General features: G+C 31.7%; 2 protein-coding genes across 6 annotated transcripts; both read left to right on the top strand.

Annotated features, from left to right (window-relative positions):
• Positions 1–930: 930 nt before the first annotated feature.
• Positions 931–10,034, top strand: LOC111031452 (carboxypeptidase D-like). Of its 5 annotated transcripts, none has more exons than XM_022311388.1 (11): positions 931–1,639; positions 2,161–2,304; positions 2,376–2,715; positions 3,028–3,155; positions 3,855–4,006; positions 4,121–4,308; positions 5,311–5,388; positions 5,974–6,162; positions 6,379–6,497; positions 6,753–6,932; positions 8,077–8,628. In XM_022311388.1, the coding sequence occupies exons 3-11, from the start codon at positions 2,511–2,513 to the stop codon at positions 8,626–8,628; spliced, it is 1,791 nt and encodes a 596-aa protein (XP_022167080.1). In that variant the 5' UTR covers positions 931–1,639; positions 2,161–2,304; positions 2,376–2,510. The 5 variants fall into 5 exon arrangements, with proteins under 5 accessions (XP_022167080.1, XP_022167079.1, XP_022167082.1 ...); XM_022311391.1 differs by lacking the exon at positions 2,161–2,304 and adding an exon at positions 9,883–10,034 and having other exon boundaries at positions 939–1,639; positions 8,077–8,229; XM_022311387.1 differs by lacking the exon at positions 2,161–2,304.
• A 4,479-nt stretch (positions 10,035–14,513) lies between these two features.
• Positions 14,514–15,800, top strand: LOC111031454. Its single transcript, XM_022311393.1, has 2 exons — positions 14,514–15,570; positions 15,640–15,800. The coding sequence occupies exon 1, from the start codon at positions 15,041–15,043 to the stop codon at positions 15,536–15,538; it is 498 nt and encodes a 165-aa protein (XP_022167085.1). The 5' UTR covers positions 14,514–15,040; the 3' UTR covers positions 15,539–15,570; positions 15,640–15,800.
• Positions 15,801–15,894: the final 94 nt, after the last annotated feature.

Raw genomic sequence — 15,894 nt, 5'->3', positions numbered from 1 at the left:
ATTACATAGACTTATTATGTTACTTCTTGCATTTTAATGTTGTCGTTTTTTTGTGATTGTATAGAATATTCTAGGCGCTATAAAAATTTGCTTTGTGAAGTATTGTGAAATTAAATACAAAGTTTAACTGCAAATTTTCCATTATTTCTAACAATAAAGCAGATTTGAGCATTTGGCAGATTTAATTGTTTTCAAAATTTCAAAGATTATTGATATTTTGACCTTTATTTTGAAATAGGTGGGTACATACCAAATTTCTCAGAATTTTTTTTTATAATATTGGCTACACGCTATAAAATATATTATTAAACTATAAATAACAATATATATATTGAACTATTACAAATGAACAATAATTAGTAAATAATATATTAACCAAATTTAAATCTGTGTACGCAGATCTTTTATATTTTTAATATTTACAAAGTGTCAAGTACAATGAGTTGACCAAACATTTTATTATGAAACATTGAAATATCTATTTTAAAAAGAACCAATTACGTTATGACATAGACATTTATTTTTACCATTTATATATACGTATTATATACCATCTACAAATTAAAAATACGTTTTTATCTTGAAATATTCAGTTGACGCGTTGTAATCGGTCAATTGTTCGTAGTTTAATAATATGACTACTGATATTACATAATATCATAATAATATCCTTTTCCGGCCAACAACCGTTCGACAATCGCACACTCCACACGTGTGAAGGGTTATTTAGTATTTACACAAAATACAATCTCTTTATATATCAGGACAATAATATAATATTATTGTTTGAAATAATATTATTTTTAGTTTGTTTTTCGGTTTTTTGGAAGGGGGTTTATTAGCTACGGACATATTAATATCACACAGCTGAAGGCCTGAAGATACAAAACCCATCATAATATGTATATACCGCTCGTGGAATCGACGTGACATTAATGGCGTTCCGAAATTACATCGCAAGTTGAATTCTCGCGATACGAGGATTTTTTTATTATCTTGTTTTTTCGGTTTTCAATGGCGTAATAATAAAAATTAGATACACATGTTATTATTGATATTATTACATGTATTATTAGTCGCGCGTGCTGGTCTAAATCGATACGAGGCTGACGTGTCGAGTTAAATAATTTGCTCCGAAGTGACAGATTTTTATTGTGCGTGTCAATCTTTTCGCCAATAACAGCGACGACTTTGAGGTGGTTTCATTAAAATTCATTTTTTACGTGGGACTTGCGTAGTATAAAGATCGCAGCAGCACTGCAATTCGCGCCATCCCACCACATGGTATGCACGTTATTTCTCGCGTAGTCGCGTAGGTAGGTACCTAAAATGTATGTATAATACAATATAATATAGTCAGGTACAGCGTCGATCGACGGTCGTGTTTTTGGATGATTTTTTTGTCGTCGTATTTATCGTAATTTATCACCTACACTGTGAAGAGATTACGCGGCCACTTGTGTCGGTTAAATTATAATGCACCAATAAGTACATGCGCAGAGTTTCGCAACGCGTCCAAAGCGAATCGACGTTTCGTTATCGATCTGCAATCCTCTCGCATACGCAAATATACTTATGAAGAATATACATAGGCGCCTATAGCATAATACGATTCGTCTAATACATTGACTGCCGACTAGTACGTATATTATAATTTATAAGTAATATATAGGTACATATTACATAACGTGATTATACAAACATAATATTTTGTATATTTATTTATTATTAATAAAATACTTACCCTGCATCACCGCATTATTAAATTAATCATACTATTATTGCTAGATATTTTATAAATTATGATACATATTATAAATGCGAATATATACATGGTTTATTAGTATATTACGAAGAGGGGTGGAATTAACTGGGACCAAGTGACCCCTCCTTATATCTGTATTGCTAAGGTCCAGATTATACCACATCTGTATATTGACAAATTTAAATTAAATTAAAATGTTTAAAATATTTTCATTTGTGTATATTATATAATAATAATATAATGTAAGTTTGTATTTATAACATGACTTAATATTGTTTTTGAATATACATCTTTACTAACGCAAGTTTTTTTAAACAATATTTTATTTTATATTAAAATATACCTAATATGTATTTTTATATATTTTCATTATATCATAATTTTAAAATGTTAAGATGTAATATGTTTTGAGAAAAAAGAAGCTAAGCCATAAATTTTAAGAGGGCAAAATATTTGTATTAAAATGTACATAAAAAAACTCATGATCTTACGTTGAACACGCTCGGAATGATAACTTGCATATCGGCTGTGTGTAATATGTAGGTTCTGAACCAACAAAATTGTTTTGACTGTTTGAAATAATACGAAATTTCGCGTTTATTTTGTTCAGGGTTATTCTGCTAGCCGCATTGCTTCGTTACCTCGGCATAACCACATTATAATCTCCGAAGACTTACACGACATCAATAAACTCGTAAAAGCGTTTCGAAGTCAGTCCAAAACGCCTCGATCGACACCAATCAGCATGATTTCGACTATGAGCACCATCAAAGCTCTGCGGTGTTCCGCAATTGTACTGGCGATCGTATTCGTCGCGTCTTCAGCGTCGTATTCTAGGATTGGCTTCGATAAATATCATAACCATAAAGAGATGACCAATTATTTGATGCAAATAACCGACGAGTTTCCCAATATCTCGTCGCTGTATTCGATCGGCAAATCGGTTTTAAGTACGTATAAAGCGTCAACTATATTTTATAACCTATTATTATTATTAAGACAAGAACTAGATGAAAACACAGAAATAAGTTGTCGATTATTTCGTCTGTCTGCTCTGAGCATAATATTCAGAAATTGTGTATACAATAAAATAACTAATAACAATTTTAAGTACCTACGAAGGTCGGCTTTTATGCCACTACCATTTAGTTATACTGCACTTGATGTAAGACGAAGACAACCATTTTACATTTTTACTATTATATAATATTGTATATTTGCATATAATTGTACATATTTTTCTTTGGTATCTCCCTATAAAGAACGTGAACTGTGGGCTGTCAAGTTGACTACTGCAAACGAACTACTGGGTGTACCAAACGTCAAAATCGTTGGCAACATACACGGTAATGAGCCCGTGGGAAGAGAAATCATTTTACATCTGATTCAAGTAAGTCATACGCATGGAATAATATATTCATAGTTTTAAATATAAATATTGTGGTGGTCATGCTATTATTTATATAATACATCATATTGCATAAAACCCATAGATTATACATTGACTGGATTGACATAAATAGAGATTTATCGTCTATCAGCTTACTGTATACTATCAGTATTAAATCTAGAGATCTGCCTAATATAATAAAAGTTACCTATATTACAACACATTTTTGATTAAGTAAACAGACCATTCATTTTGAATATATAATCGTTATTAAAATTAAAATTAAAACAGGGGAACAAATAATTTAACGAAAATGATTTAAGTACTCCAATTTAAGTTTGAGAATAGGTAACTTAAGTAATTACCGCTGATTTTTTCTTAAAATTCACATTTGTATTTAGTGAAAATACGTATATAAAGCAATGAGAAGAGAAAAAACATATACAACCTGAAGAAGTAGAGATGGAGACGAATTGACAACTAATGTCAGTTGAATTAATTTTGTTACATTAGAATAGCAATATTTAAATTATTAAATACAAAACATTTTTAAAACATAAATTTTAATTTAATTTCGAAATTTACTTTTACTGGTCTTGGGAGTCGAGGAGTCAAGTGCCCACGATACATATTATAGTGTATCTACCTATATATTTAAAAATTTAAAGTATAAAATGGATTTATGTTCAACATTTACAGTACTTATTGGATAATAATTCGAAAAACAAAGCGATTAATAATATGTTGCGAACTACCGTCATTCACTTGCTGCCGAGCATGAATCCAGACGGATTCGAACGGTCCTCGCCTCAGCCTTGCCCTAACGATGGAATGCAGAGGTCGGGTTCTAGGTAAAATAATTTTGTTGTTAATTATTATCGTTTCTGTTTTTTTACACGGCGAATCATAACAAGTCATTGATCTTGTAAATAGGTAACGACTATATTATCATATTTTTTATGTAGAGAAAACGCTAACGCTTTTGATTTGAATCGAAATTTTCCGGACTTTTTCAATCCACACACAGTGCCACTGCAACCCGAGACTAAAGCAATGATGGGGTGGTTAAAATCTGTACCGTTCATCATGTCTCTAGGCTTACATGGTGGTGCTTTGGTGGCCAATTTTCCTTACGATGGTTCATTGGATTCGGGTGAGCAATATTACACGCAAATGATATCTTGTGTATACATCTGTGTAATGTAACTATATCATACTAATTTTTCTCTGCTAAATACATATTATCATGTTATTATTTATATTTACTTGCATTACCTATATGTTATTCGAATGGTTGAAAATCATATACTAATTCTGAGAGTATACGTAAAATATAAAATCTACATATTAAAATATGTGCAATAAAATATTTAATTCTTAAGGCGATCATCTGTAATAAATATTATTCAATATCAAGTTAAAACACTTACATGTATGTGAAAAATTATTTTCAAAAAAATATCAATAGGTTCGTATGTTGTATAACCATGATTCACAGAGTTCAATATTTCAATGCAGTGGCCAGTGGGTACAAAAATAGGTGCTATAATTTTAAAATACAATTGATTCCTTTTTAGGAATTATAAGTCATTTTCAATCGATATTTTCGACTACATTGATAATATATTATCATAACCGTGGAAATAAAAATAAGGAATAAACATTTTATAGTTAAAATTTCACAAATTCAGATTTTGTAATCGGTCACTTTTAAATTTTGATACAGATGTTTGTATAAAACTATCGAAGAATTTATATAAAAACAATATATGTCATAATAATATGATATGTTGGGTACATCTATTTATATTGGTCGATATGTTTATCATTTAAGGTACCTATATGCTGTTTCTTTATCAGTAATAATTCTTATATTGTAAATATCTAAGTCTTTTTAATGACGTTTAATATTACTTAGCTCAGTTTCTGCTTAATACTTTTGATGATATACGTATTTAGTATTTACACTTAATAATATTATCCAATGATATTAACAATTTTACGAAGTTTGATATTGAGTCTTAAATGTTTATGTATGAGTAGTATGACATCATTTATTGTGATGCTATATCGTATTAATGTATATATTTACAAATTGTAATTGCGTTATAGCATATTTTATATGGATTTTGTCGTTTTTATTTCATTATGACAGTACCAGGAAAGCTGCAGAAATTAAACGAAACATTACAAATTGCCGATGTATTTGAGCTCTACAAAATATTTCGAAACGGTAAAAATATCAAAATGAAATTCACTTTAAGTTTAAATGCACATTATATGCACGTGGTCATGTATGTTAAATCTCACGTCATAAAAAGTATTGTTAAAGCGCTTAAAAACATTTTAAAAAACAAATCATGACCAATAATAATAAACTGTTCTCAAACGTCGTGTGTACAATATAAAGACTTACATTACGTTATCAAACAACTTTTAAATACTTATTGTGTATAGTATATACTATATAACTTAAAATATTAATATTATATCGCCGTTTGACTAATTATTAGGTATATCATATTAAAGATACCATGTGAAATCTAAGACGTTGTCTAAACTCTATAATAAAACATGAGTTCGTATTTCGTCTTTCAATTTGTAATATCAACCATAATTTACTAATTCAACATTTTCCAGAAAGTCAACATAACATCATATTATAACATCGTTTTAGTTAATATAATAAATAATATAACTAAAAGTCATATTATGTTTGTATTAAATTGCAACACATTTATTGTAAATAACATAACACCTCGATGTTGAAGTAGGTACCTTTAATTAATTACCTATTTTCACTATTTTTCAATGACAGATTCTAGTTATAACCATAATATCAAAAATATGGAGAGTTTAACACCAGACGATGACGTATTTCGGTTTTTGGCGAAACAATATGCCGAATTGCACCCGACCATGCATAACGGTCTAAGTTGTGAAGATGAATATAACTTAAAATTCAAAGACGGCATAACAAATGGAGCTGCTTGGTATCAAGTAATAGGTAAGTTAGGGATATGTTTTAGATATTATTTAAATTGTAGCTTATAAATTAAGCTACGAGAACTAAGACATTAAAATTATAGGTACTCCACGTCTCCACAAATAACGCTGTATATTATTTTATATATATCATATTAATATTACACATAAACGTTATTATTCTATCAACTCACTATTGTATGAAAAAAGTATTACAATTACACGAATTTTTTCACAGGAAGCATGCAAGATTACAATTACGTATGGCACGGGTGTATGGAAATCACTTTGGAAATGTCTTGTTGCAAGTACCCACCGGCTTCATTTTTGGAATCTCACTGGAAAGACCATTTAAAGGTACTTTCCATACAATTATTAGAAAATTACTACTATTGATAAAATTATATGTAATATCCAATATCCAATATCCAATATATGATAAATAAAATCAATGATACCAAAAATCGTTCATTTTCAGTAAAAAAAAAATAGTAAATTTATTCTTATTATCTATTTCAAATATTTTCTAAAAATATGTTTAGAAAGCAATAGAAACGAAGAATATGTCTTTATAATAACTACAAGGAATCGCCCTTTTGAATTGTATTTCAGCCACTTTTGACATGGGTGCAACAAGCGCAAAGAGGCATTAAAGGTATCGTCACCAACCGAATAACCGGTAAACCTATACCAAACGCGACCGTTAGCCTTACGGACCGTGAAAACTACGTCAACACGACTGTGCACGGAGAATACTGGAAAATACTACTTCCTGGAGTATACAAGTTGCGTGTAAGTATTTTAGGAAAGAAAAAATTCCAGAATAGTTTTATGAGGAGGGGAGAGGAGTTTTAAGCTTAAAAAAGTTCGCATCAATCACTATAGTCTTGCACTTCATGATTTAATCCTATGAAATATGAAGGACAAACAATTAATTATCTAAACATATAGTGTCCACATTTTTCAATCAAGATTTTACATTAAAATATAATAACTATTGATGACTTGAAAGTTTTAGCCTCTTTTAAGTGCAGACCAACCATTTAGGTACTGCCTACATTATCATATAATTTACTAAAATAAATAATTTTTTTCCTGATACCCTTTCAAAAATCAACTACTAAATATTATACTACCCTGATAAAAATAAAAAACAATTTAACTTTAATGTTCTATTCAATAATTTTTTAATAACTTATCACTATTTTCCTAGAAAAAATGTACATACTAAGTTGTTTTGTTAGTTTCGCATATGTATCTATTCTTGTTTTCTTAAAGAACTACGAACATCGTATTTATATTATCACTTTTTTTTCTATAATAATTTTTATATAAAAAAAATTAATATTGTGTTCGGTTCTCCGGTATAATATATAAATAGAGATAGACGAACTTAAATTGGGATCAACGAAGGGAACAATAGGCACCCAATACATTTCAAGTACAAATTTCTATGCAGTAAATTGCATTCAGCAGAGACTTTTAACTATAATTTTACTTCTATGAATGCTATTTACCTGAAAGGACGCCGCGAGAAGATGACCATTACTGTCCTCCAAAAATTATTTTTTGATTGGGTTAAAATAAATAAATGAACAAAATATGGTAAAAGTAAACTGTATTTTAAATTAATTTAATATAGATTGGTAATGGATACATTAATTTGTTCAAAAAAATTGTAAGATGTATGAATAATATCATAACAATTAAAATGATAAGCGTCTGGCTTTTCCACCAATAAATGTACAAAAGTGTTTAAAATATCTATCGATATAAATTCAGGGTAACTTGTAGCTACTATATATTCGTAAAAATATTCACTATACCTATTTAGAACTTAACTATACTCTCTTTACTACCCGTTCACTGTGGGTATAATTTATAATCTCACATAACTATATCATACTAACGTACACTACTTACTGAACCCGGACAGGTGAACGCGACCGGATACGACGAAAAAATCGTCCGAGTGAAGGTGCCGGAGGAGCAAGAGGATCAGGAAGAAGGACCCCGGCCGCAATTGGTGAACGTCCAATTGGACCCGACGAAGACAAAGATGACGACAGCCGATGGCGGCAGCAGCACCGTAAGTGACAGCGATCACTACAACACGTATTGGGTGTCGGGCAGCGACGAACACCGCGCGACAGATCGGGCGGTGTTGTCTGCCGATACGGATGTCGTACTTATCGGCGCTGATCGGCCTTTGGCTGGCGTGCAAAAGTCGTTCGTCGACAAGGGCTTGTTGCTGGTGGTGAATGTGAATGGTGAGGATGGTGAGGAGGACGACGGCTACTACGACCCCAGTCGTGGTAACCGATACGACGTCAATCGACTGCAGTCGATGCGACCGCCGTTGCCCGTTCAGTCATCGTCCTCCCGTTCCGGTAACCACTTTCCATCTCCGGACTCATCTCTAACCAGAGCGGTAACAATGCTGTGCCTATTGCCGTTCTCGTATTTCATTGTCCACATACTTTCGTGATCATTGTCATAATGATCGCTTAACTAACATAACAATTATATCATCGTATATTATTAGATATAATATTGACATATTATTGTCATTTAACTAAGTATATAGACAATTAGACAAACTAGTACATAGTTACTTATAAATGTCTCAGCCGATAGGTACAGCACTAGGTGGCGGCTAACCTGCAGTAGTTACAATGTCGTTTCCGTGCATGGAAAACTTTACGAGGAAAACTACAAACTCAAAAATCTTGAACTAAGACGATAATATATTTTATGTGATTTATGTACAACAGGGGTCACCAAATGGCGCCGGCCCGAGGACACATTTTATTCGGCCTACAGACAAAAAAAAAGAAATTAAAAACCAATAATATACGTCCTAGAGTTGTAATGTATCTCATTTGATTCATTGGTTTTTATTGATGTCTGGACTCTGCAATTTTGATGGCCTGCGAACAATTTCCAGATTCCTCATGTAGCCTTTCAAAAAAAATTAATTAATACCCCTGGTGTACGACATGGACACATAGTAATACTCACTAACAACTTATTACAATACTATACGATTTTTCAAGTGAAATTTTATGTTCGTTTGTGTACTGCAGTGTGACACGATATTTTATAATACAATATTAATTGGGTACCCTCACGCCACTCGACGACAGTGTTTTATTACATCTAATGTCGCTGGTCAAGTATCATCATTATCATTATTCAATTATTATTTTTTTTTTTATTGTCCGTGTACGTTTTTGTTTTCTAACCGTTGTATGTCTGATATGAGGAATTTAAAGGTAATTTTTCTCATGCCTTCGTAATTATATATGTGTATATTTATGTATTTATGTAGAACATCGTAATTTATACGATTAATCTCTAATGAGTAATGACTGATAATGTATTGTGTATGTTTTGTGTGTCTATATAATTTACGAGGCCCTTGGCGCTTGTGCATAGTTCATATACGAAATAAATTATAAAACACGAAATATTTTCGACTGCTAAAAATCAAGCATTGAAGTAGCATCGCCCATTTGATTACAATATTTGTAACATTTATACTTTATTATACTAATAAATAATAATATAATTATATTAATTGAACCATATTTGTGTGCGTGTATGTATTTATCTAACGATCGTATTGCTTATTAATATATACAATCCGGTGGTGATGGGAATCATCCAGACAAAGATATAATCATCGTAATAATAATATATTATTATATATATTATAATATTGATCATTTCACTATTTCAGGCATCAACATATTATTATAACGTGGCCAGTATTATAATAATAACTGTTATATATTTAACGGTCTTGTGATTTTCTTCATTTGAACGATTTTCTAACAACTATTATGTACATATAGATAATAATATACGTTAAAGTAGACTCAAAAACCCTTATGAGCTGTTCTGTGTTTTTATTTTCGACGAAAGAATGTCGGATCCTGATTGCCCGATCCTGTTCGATTTTGTTCGATTAAGTTTTTCGACGCAGTAATGTACCTATATTGCATATACTTAACGCCGTGCAATACGCGTTACGTACGACACTTAACGTGAAATCAAATTGTTTAAAACCGGGGATCGCTTCCTTCTATACAATAACATGTATTTCGAATGTACCTCGTAATTATTAAAAAAAAAAAGCAACTGTGGCATGAGCTCTAATATTTAGCCAGACCTAGCATCCTATAGGTTACCTAGCATACAAATTTCGTTTTTTGCTACCAATTTCGGTAGTTACTAGCTAGTTCCACTATAAACTATTACTTACAGAAACCAAAAAACGCTGTATGATTTTTAGAAACAAATGGAAACTATAATTTGTTCCGATTTACCAAAATATGAAATCGTTAAGATAATTATATTTATTTAGTGAATGAGCCTAAGTCTAATGACGAATATCAATGTGGATTCGAATTTTCAAACTTAAGTTTTTCACACACCTCCGACGTTTTGAGAAAATTTAAAAACTATTTCTATGGTCTATATAAGTTAATACGATTAATACAAAATACAAATTTGTATAACTGTACAGGAACCGAAACTTAAAATAAAACCTCAACATCACTGCATTAGTATGCTAAACTCATGATGGGAAACACTAGTTGAACCAAACTCTGTGTAAACATATAGGAAGTAAATTTTTCATTGATATACCTACAAACATTATTTTTATTTATCGTTTTAGTATTTCAATAATTTATTGGTTGAAACTTATACATTTGCATTATTATTTTTTGTTACAATCAATTTACAAAGGAGATGCATTCAAAGCAAAAAATCGTTAGTTATACGCATTTGTGAGGAAAACATGTTTTGTGGCATTGAACTTATATGTAATATGTACAGATAATTTATCAGGAGCGTCAACAGTGAAAAATTATAACAATGAACTTTAAGTACCGAGATAATTTTATTATTTTTTTTTAAGATGACGCTGAGACGTTACACTGACATTTACGACTCTACGACTCTACGAGTATTATTTGTCATTGTATCTCTCTTGTAAACACTTTATAACTTTATACGTAAATACTAATACATTGGTAGGTACATAAATAAATCCAAAAATGAAAGAATAAATCATTTTCTCGCGACCTTTTTATTTATAATTACTGTTCATTAAAATAATATTCGTGCAATCGTTTGAAAAAGTAAAATAACAAAGTATACCAAAATTCTATAGATGGATTCAGAATGAGCCTTCTTCGAAGAAGATTAAAATATGTAATTAAGTTTATCTAATAAATATAAATATTTTTATTTGGTTTTTTACATTATCGATTGGTAGGTACTTATTAGTCATTACGTTGATTACACCCGGTAAGTCGTAAACAGTGTGACCATATTTAAAAAACCAAATTCCGCTACTAATGAGAATAAAAAGCGCTACGATAGCGCCACGGTTATTATCACTGTTATCACTTATCATTTGTTGTTATCGTAGTTATAGGTAACATGTAAAGAAATAAATTAGTAAAAATCACGTCATTATTATAATATAAAATTTAAAATGTTAAAATACAAATACAAATAAGTAGTAGTCAAACAATTATCAATTCAACACAAATTACGTCATATCAATTCTGGTATAAAAGTTATAAAAAAAACGAACAAAACAATTATTATTATTTATTTGTGTTTAATTAGTATCAGATCCATGGTCAGTTTCATCAGATTCATCTTCGTCGTTATACATGTGTTGGTTAAATTTTTTGAGATGTTGCTCGGTTATAGTTGTAGTAAGGCAACACATGTTTTTATTAGACATATCTAACTTTATTCTTAATAAAGCTTTAACAGTACTTGGTTTAAGTTGGTTTCTTTTTTTTGTCTTTATATCTGCCATCATAGAGAAAATTCTCTCAACACTGGCATTACTATGAGGCAAACACAAATACACAATACATTCAATGCTAATTCAGCTATGTTCTTAAAAATGCCACAATCATTAAAGTTTTTAAGCTCATATATGTAATTCCAAAACTGTAATACATCAGTAGGTAATTCAGTTTTCTCAGAATCTGAAAAGTAATTTTTTATCTGACCTAATTCATTTAAAATAACTTCTTTCTTATTTAGGTAGTTCAATGTTTTTATGGTGCAATCTAGTGTGATATTAGACTTTGTAAGTACAATTTTTGGATCAACAAATCTAAATTCTTTATACAGAGTATGTATTGGAAGACGTTTTAAACTATCTTCAACTACTTTTTGGTAAAAAAATATAATTACGTTCATAAATTTATTATAATTTGCATCGTTTTTACAACTGGTTAATATTTTTCTAGCTTCATGGCCAATTTCAATATCATTGTTGGGAAGTATCATTGAAGGATTTTTAAACTTGTCAAATTCATCATTTTTGTAACATTCTGCCTTTAAAAATTTTGAACACATTATACGCAGAAATCTAACACTTTCCTCGTAAAGAATAAATACTAGAGGTTTTTCAGACTGAAATAAAGCGTTAAAAGTATTGAAAACAGGAAGAATAAAATGCAAAAAACATAAGTAAGCTTTAGTGTATGGATTTTGTAGTTCCTGGTATATGACATTTGCAGCTGGATTCTTTTCTTCTACATAGGCTAATCGAAATAAATCATTAAGTATTCTCCACTGGTTTAATACTCTTTCAACACATTTATCTAGTGCCAACCATCTGGTTTGACTTGGACTTAGTATTTTCAATTGAGATTCATTCAAATACCTTTGCAATTCTTTCAAGACAGATTGTCTTTTTGGACTTCGAGAAAAATAAGAAGAAATGTTTTGTAATAAAATTTCAATATTACTTGGGATACAAGAAGCTGCTGAAGAAGCTATCAAATGGAAAGAATGGCATATGCATCCATTTACAATTATATTTGAATTATCATTTAATAAGTGAACTTTAAAGGACTCTTTGGAACCCATCATAACGGATGCATTATCAGCACAATATCCTATAATGTTATCTGTACTTAGTTTTAGTTTGTCTAAACTCTTGGAAAACAACATGTAGAGGCCCTTAGCAGTTCCATGGTTAGCATCAACAGGTACCAAATCTAGCAAATGTGTTTGAATTTGATTGTTTGAAATATATTTTACCAATATTGCCAAAACTTTAATATTGGCAATGTCTGTTGTCTCATCAAGGTATACAGAAAACTTTTTATTCTCTATTTCTTTCACTATATTATCTACAACAACACTTGCAAGAACATTTTTAATTAATTTAATACATTTGGTACGCTTTAAAGAAATCTGTTTGGAAATTTTTGAATCATTCATTATAAGACTAGGCAATTGAGATAAGTGATCAATACTTCTGAAGCTCAAATTATGACATGCTACAAAATGAGCTAGCATAAGTTCTGTCTTTTGTACTTGGGTACGCATTTTAACTATTTCAGAGTCAGGTCTAAACTCTAATTTAGTTACATTCTTTAAACTTGATACTGACCTGATATGTCTTTGTGATTCACTATGTCTTATTATATCAGACTTTTTAGTACCAAAAATTAGGTTGCAGGCTATACAAGAAGCCTTAGATGGTTGATCAGGAATCGCCCTTAACCAGCCTTTAAAACGATCATCCTCAAGCCAGGAATCAGAAAATAATTGTTTTCGTACATTTTTGGATTTTTCATTCATTGTTAATTCACCTCTGTATTGCCTTTTGTATTTTGGTGTAAATTCTGTACTTATCGTTTTCTTCTTCATCACAATGACGTTTTGAAGAACTAGGTCTTTCAAAATCCTGTCATTAAAAATACATGTATATAAAACATATCAAAAATAAATAAACAAACGTAAAAAAAATAAACATACCAAAGAAGTTGATTGATTTAAAAATTTGTCCATGTCGAAACTTATTATATTTTAATTATTAAACACTAATAAAATTTCTAAGTTTCCAAAATATTTTTTGCTGAGTCAGTGTAAATAGAATTGAGTAGTTCTCATAAGAATATTCATAGTAACCTATAGAATATGGGAACATGGCAATGGACTTTGGACATATTAGATGGATCAGATGACAGATACACATACAGCTAAATATATTGTCTAATTGTCTATTGATTTCCATTGGAAATATCACAGTGACACAGTACATTGTTATTTTAGGAACTATCAATTTTCAGTACCAATAAACCACCAAAGATTTTAATAGTATACAGCCAATCTATAATATTTGGGAACTATGATTAATTGTATTTGTAATGTTTGTATTTATTGTAAAAAATACCTAATAATTATAATATTATTTAAATTTATGCGGGAAATGTTGGTAAATTATCATATTATGCATGGAACCTTATATTATCTTAAACCGTGATTTACCAATTTAATGTTTATAAACATAGATAGTATATTATATATCATCTATGGTTATCATACACTTTATTATCAATTTTTCTCATCGCAAAATTAAAAAAAAAAATCACAAATTCCAATGCACTGCATCTAAGAATAAAAATAAAAATGTTCGATGTTAAGAAGTGAAATAGCTCTACGTTTTTATTTTTCACGGGAAAGGGCCGCTACGATAAATAACAATAAAAAAAGCGCTACGCGTAGCGCACTTCCGCTACACCTGGCCACACTTACGACTCGTAAATAGGTACTACCGTCCCGTCGCTCCGACAACCGCACATCGTTGTTATATGTCAACAAAATATGACGTACTGTATCGTTAAAACAATTTTCACAATATAAGCTTTATATTTTTTTTTTGTGTAATTGTATTTACAAAAAGCTAATAAAAAAAAAAAAAAAAAAAACCTTTATATTTTCATCCAAATATAACGCCCCCGATCTCATATACCGAGCTGCACCGGCAGCCGCTCATCTCCAGAGCTTTCGGTACAGCTTCCAAGCGCACCGCAGCGGCGACACAGTAAAAAAGCTGCACAAACACAATGTGCGAAGAGTACTACCGGCGGAGGTCGTCCGAAATCACTGCCCAGTTGACGGCGTGGACGAGATCGGCGGCCCTCAGGGACGAGTCGTTTGTGCGGCTGCTGTGGGCCAAGGTCGAACGGCGCGCGCGTCTCGCCGACGCTGTGGCCCGACTGTCGGCGCACGCGGTGGCCGAGACGCGGAACGCGCTCGTCGCCAACAACGATCTAGCGGCGGCCGCGTCGGAGAGGGCGGCGGCCGAGCTCGGGCTGTTCGCGGACGATTTGCGGCGGAACGGCGACGACGGTGGCGAGGTCGCGCTGGACGACATGAACGCGCGATTGCGCGAAGTGGTGAGGAAGAAGCGGGAAGCGCTCGTCAAGGCTGCGGCCGCGGGCAAAGCGGCCGGCTATCGGTTGCACCAGGAGCAGGCCGTCAACGACCGGATGGCGCGTGATGCGACGGCCACCGCCGACTGCGATGTTCCGCCGACCGATCGTCGCGATGGTGTACAATAATACATTCACGGACTTATTGTTAATGCATATAGGTAGAAAAAGAAGCATATCCGACTAAATAATTGGCGGATAAATTTTAAAAGAATTTCGATCCGTTACAGGTGATTATAAACTACTATTACAAAAAAAAGTATTAAATAGGTGTTAACTTTACTAATTTAACCTCCGCAACCATTAGTGGTCCAGCAATAATCTACTCACAACCGATCGTCGTTCTCTAAACTCTTTACCTATAAATATTCAGAAAACGTACATAAACTTTACAAGGGAACTCGGAAACCTCGATCGCTGCGCATGTCTACCTGCACCAAAAATAACTGTGCGAGTGACACTGAATCTCACCCAGCGCCGACTAC

The sequence above is a fragment of the Myzus persicae genome, unplaced genomic scaffold (assembly GCF_001856785.1).
Source record: "Myzus persicae strain clone G006 unplaced genomic scaffold, MPER_G0061.0, whole genome shotgun sequence".
Classification (NCBI taxonomy): domain Eukaryota; kingdom Metazoa; phylum Arthropoda; class Insecta; order Hemiptera; family Aphididae; genus Myzus; species Myzus persicae.
This window is presented reverse-complemented; position numbering and strand designations above follow the sequence as displayed.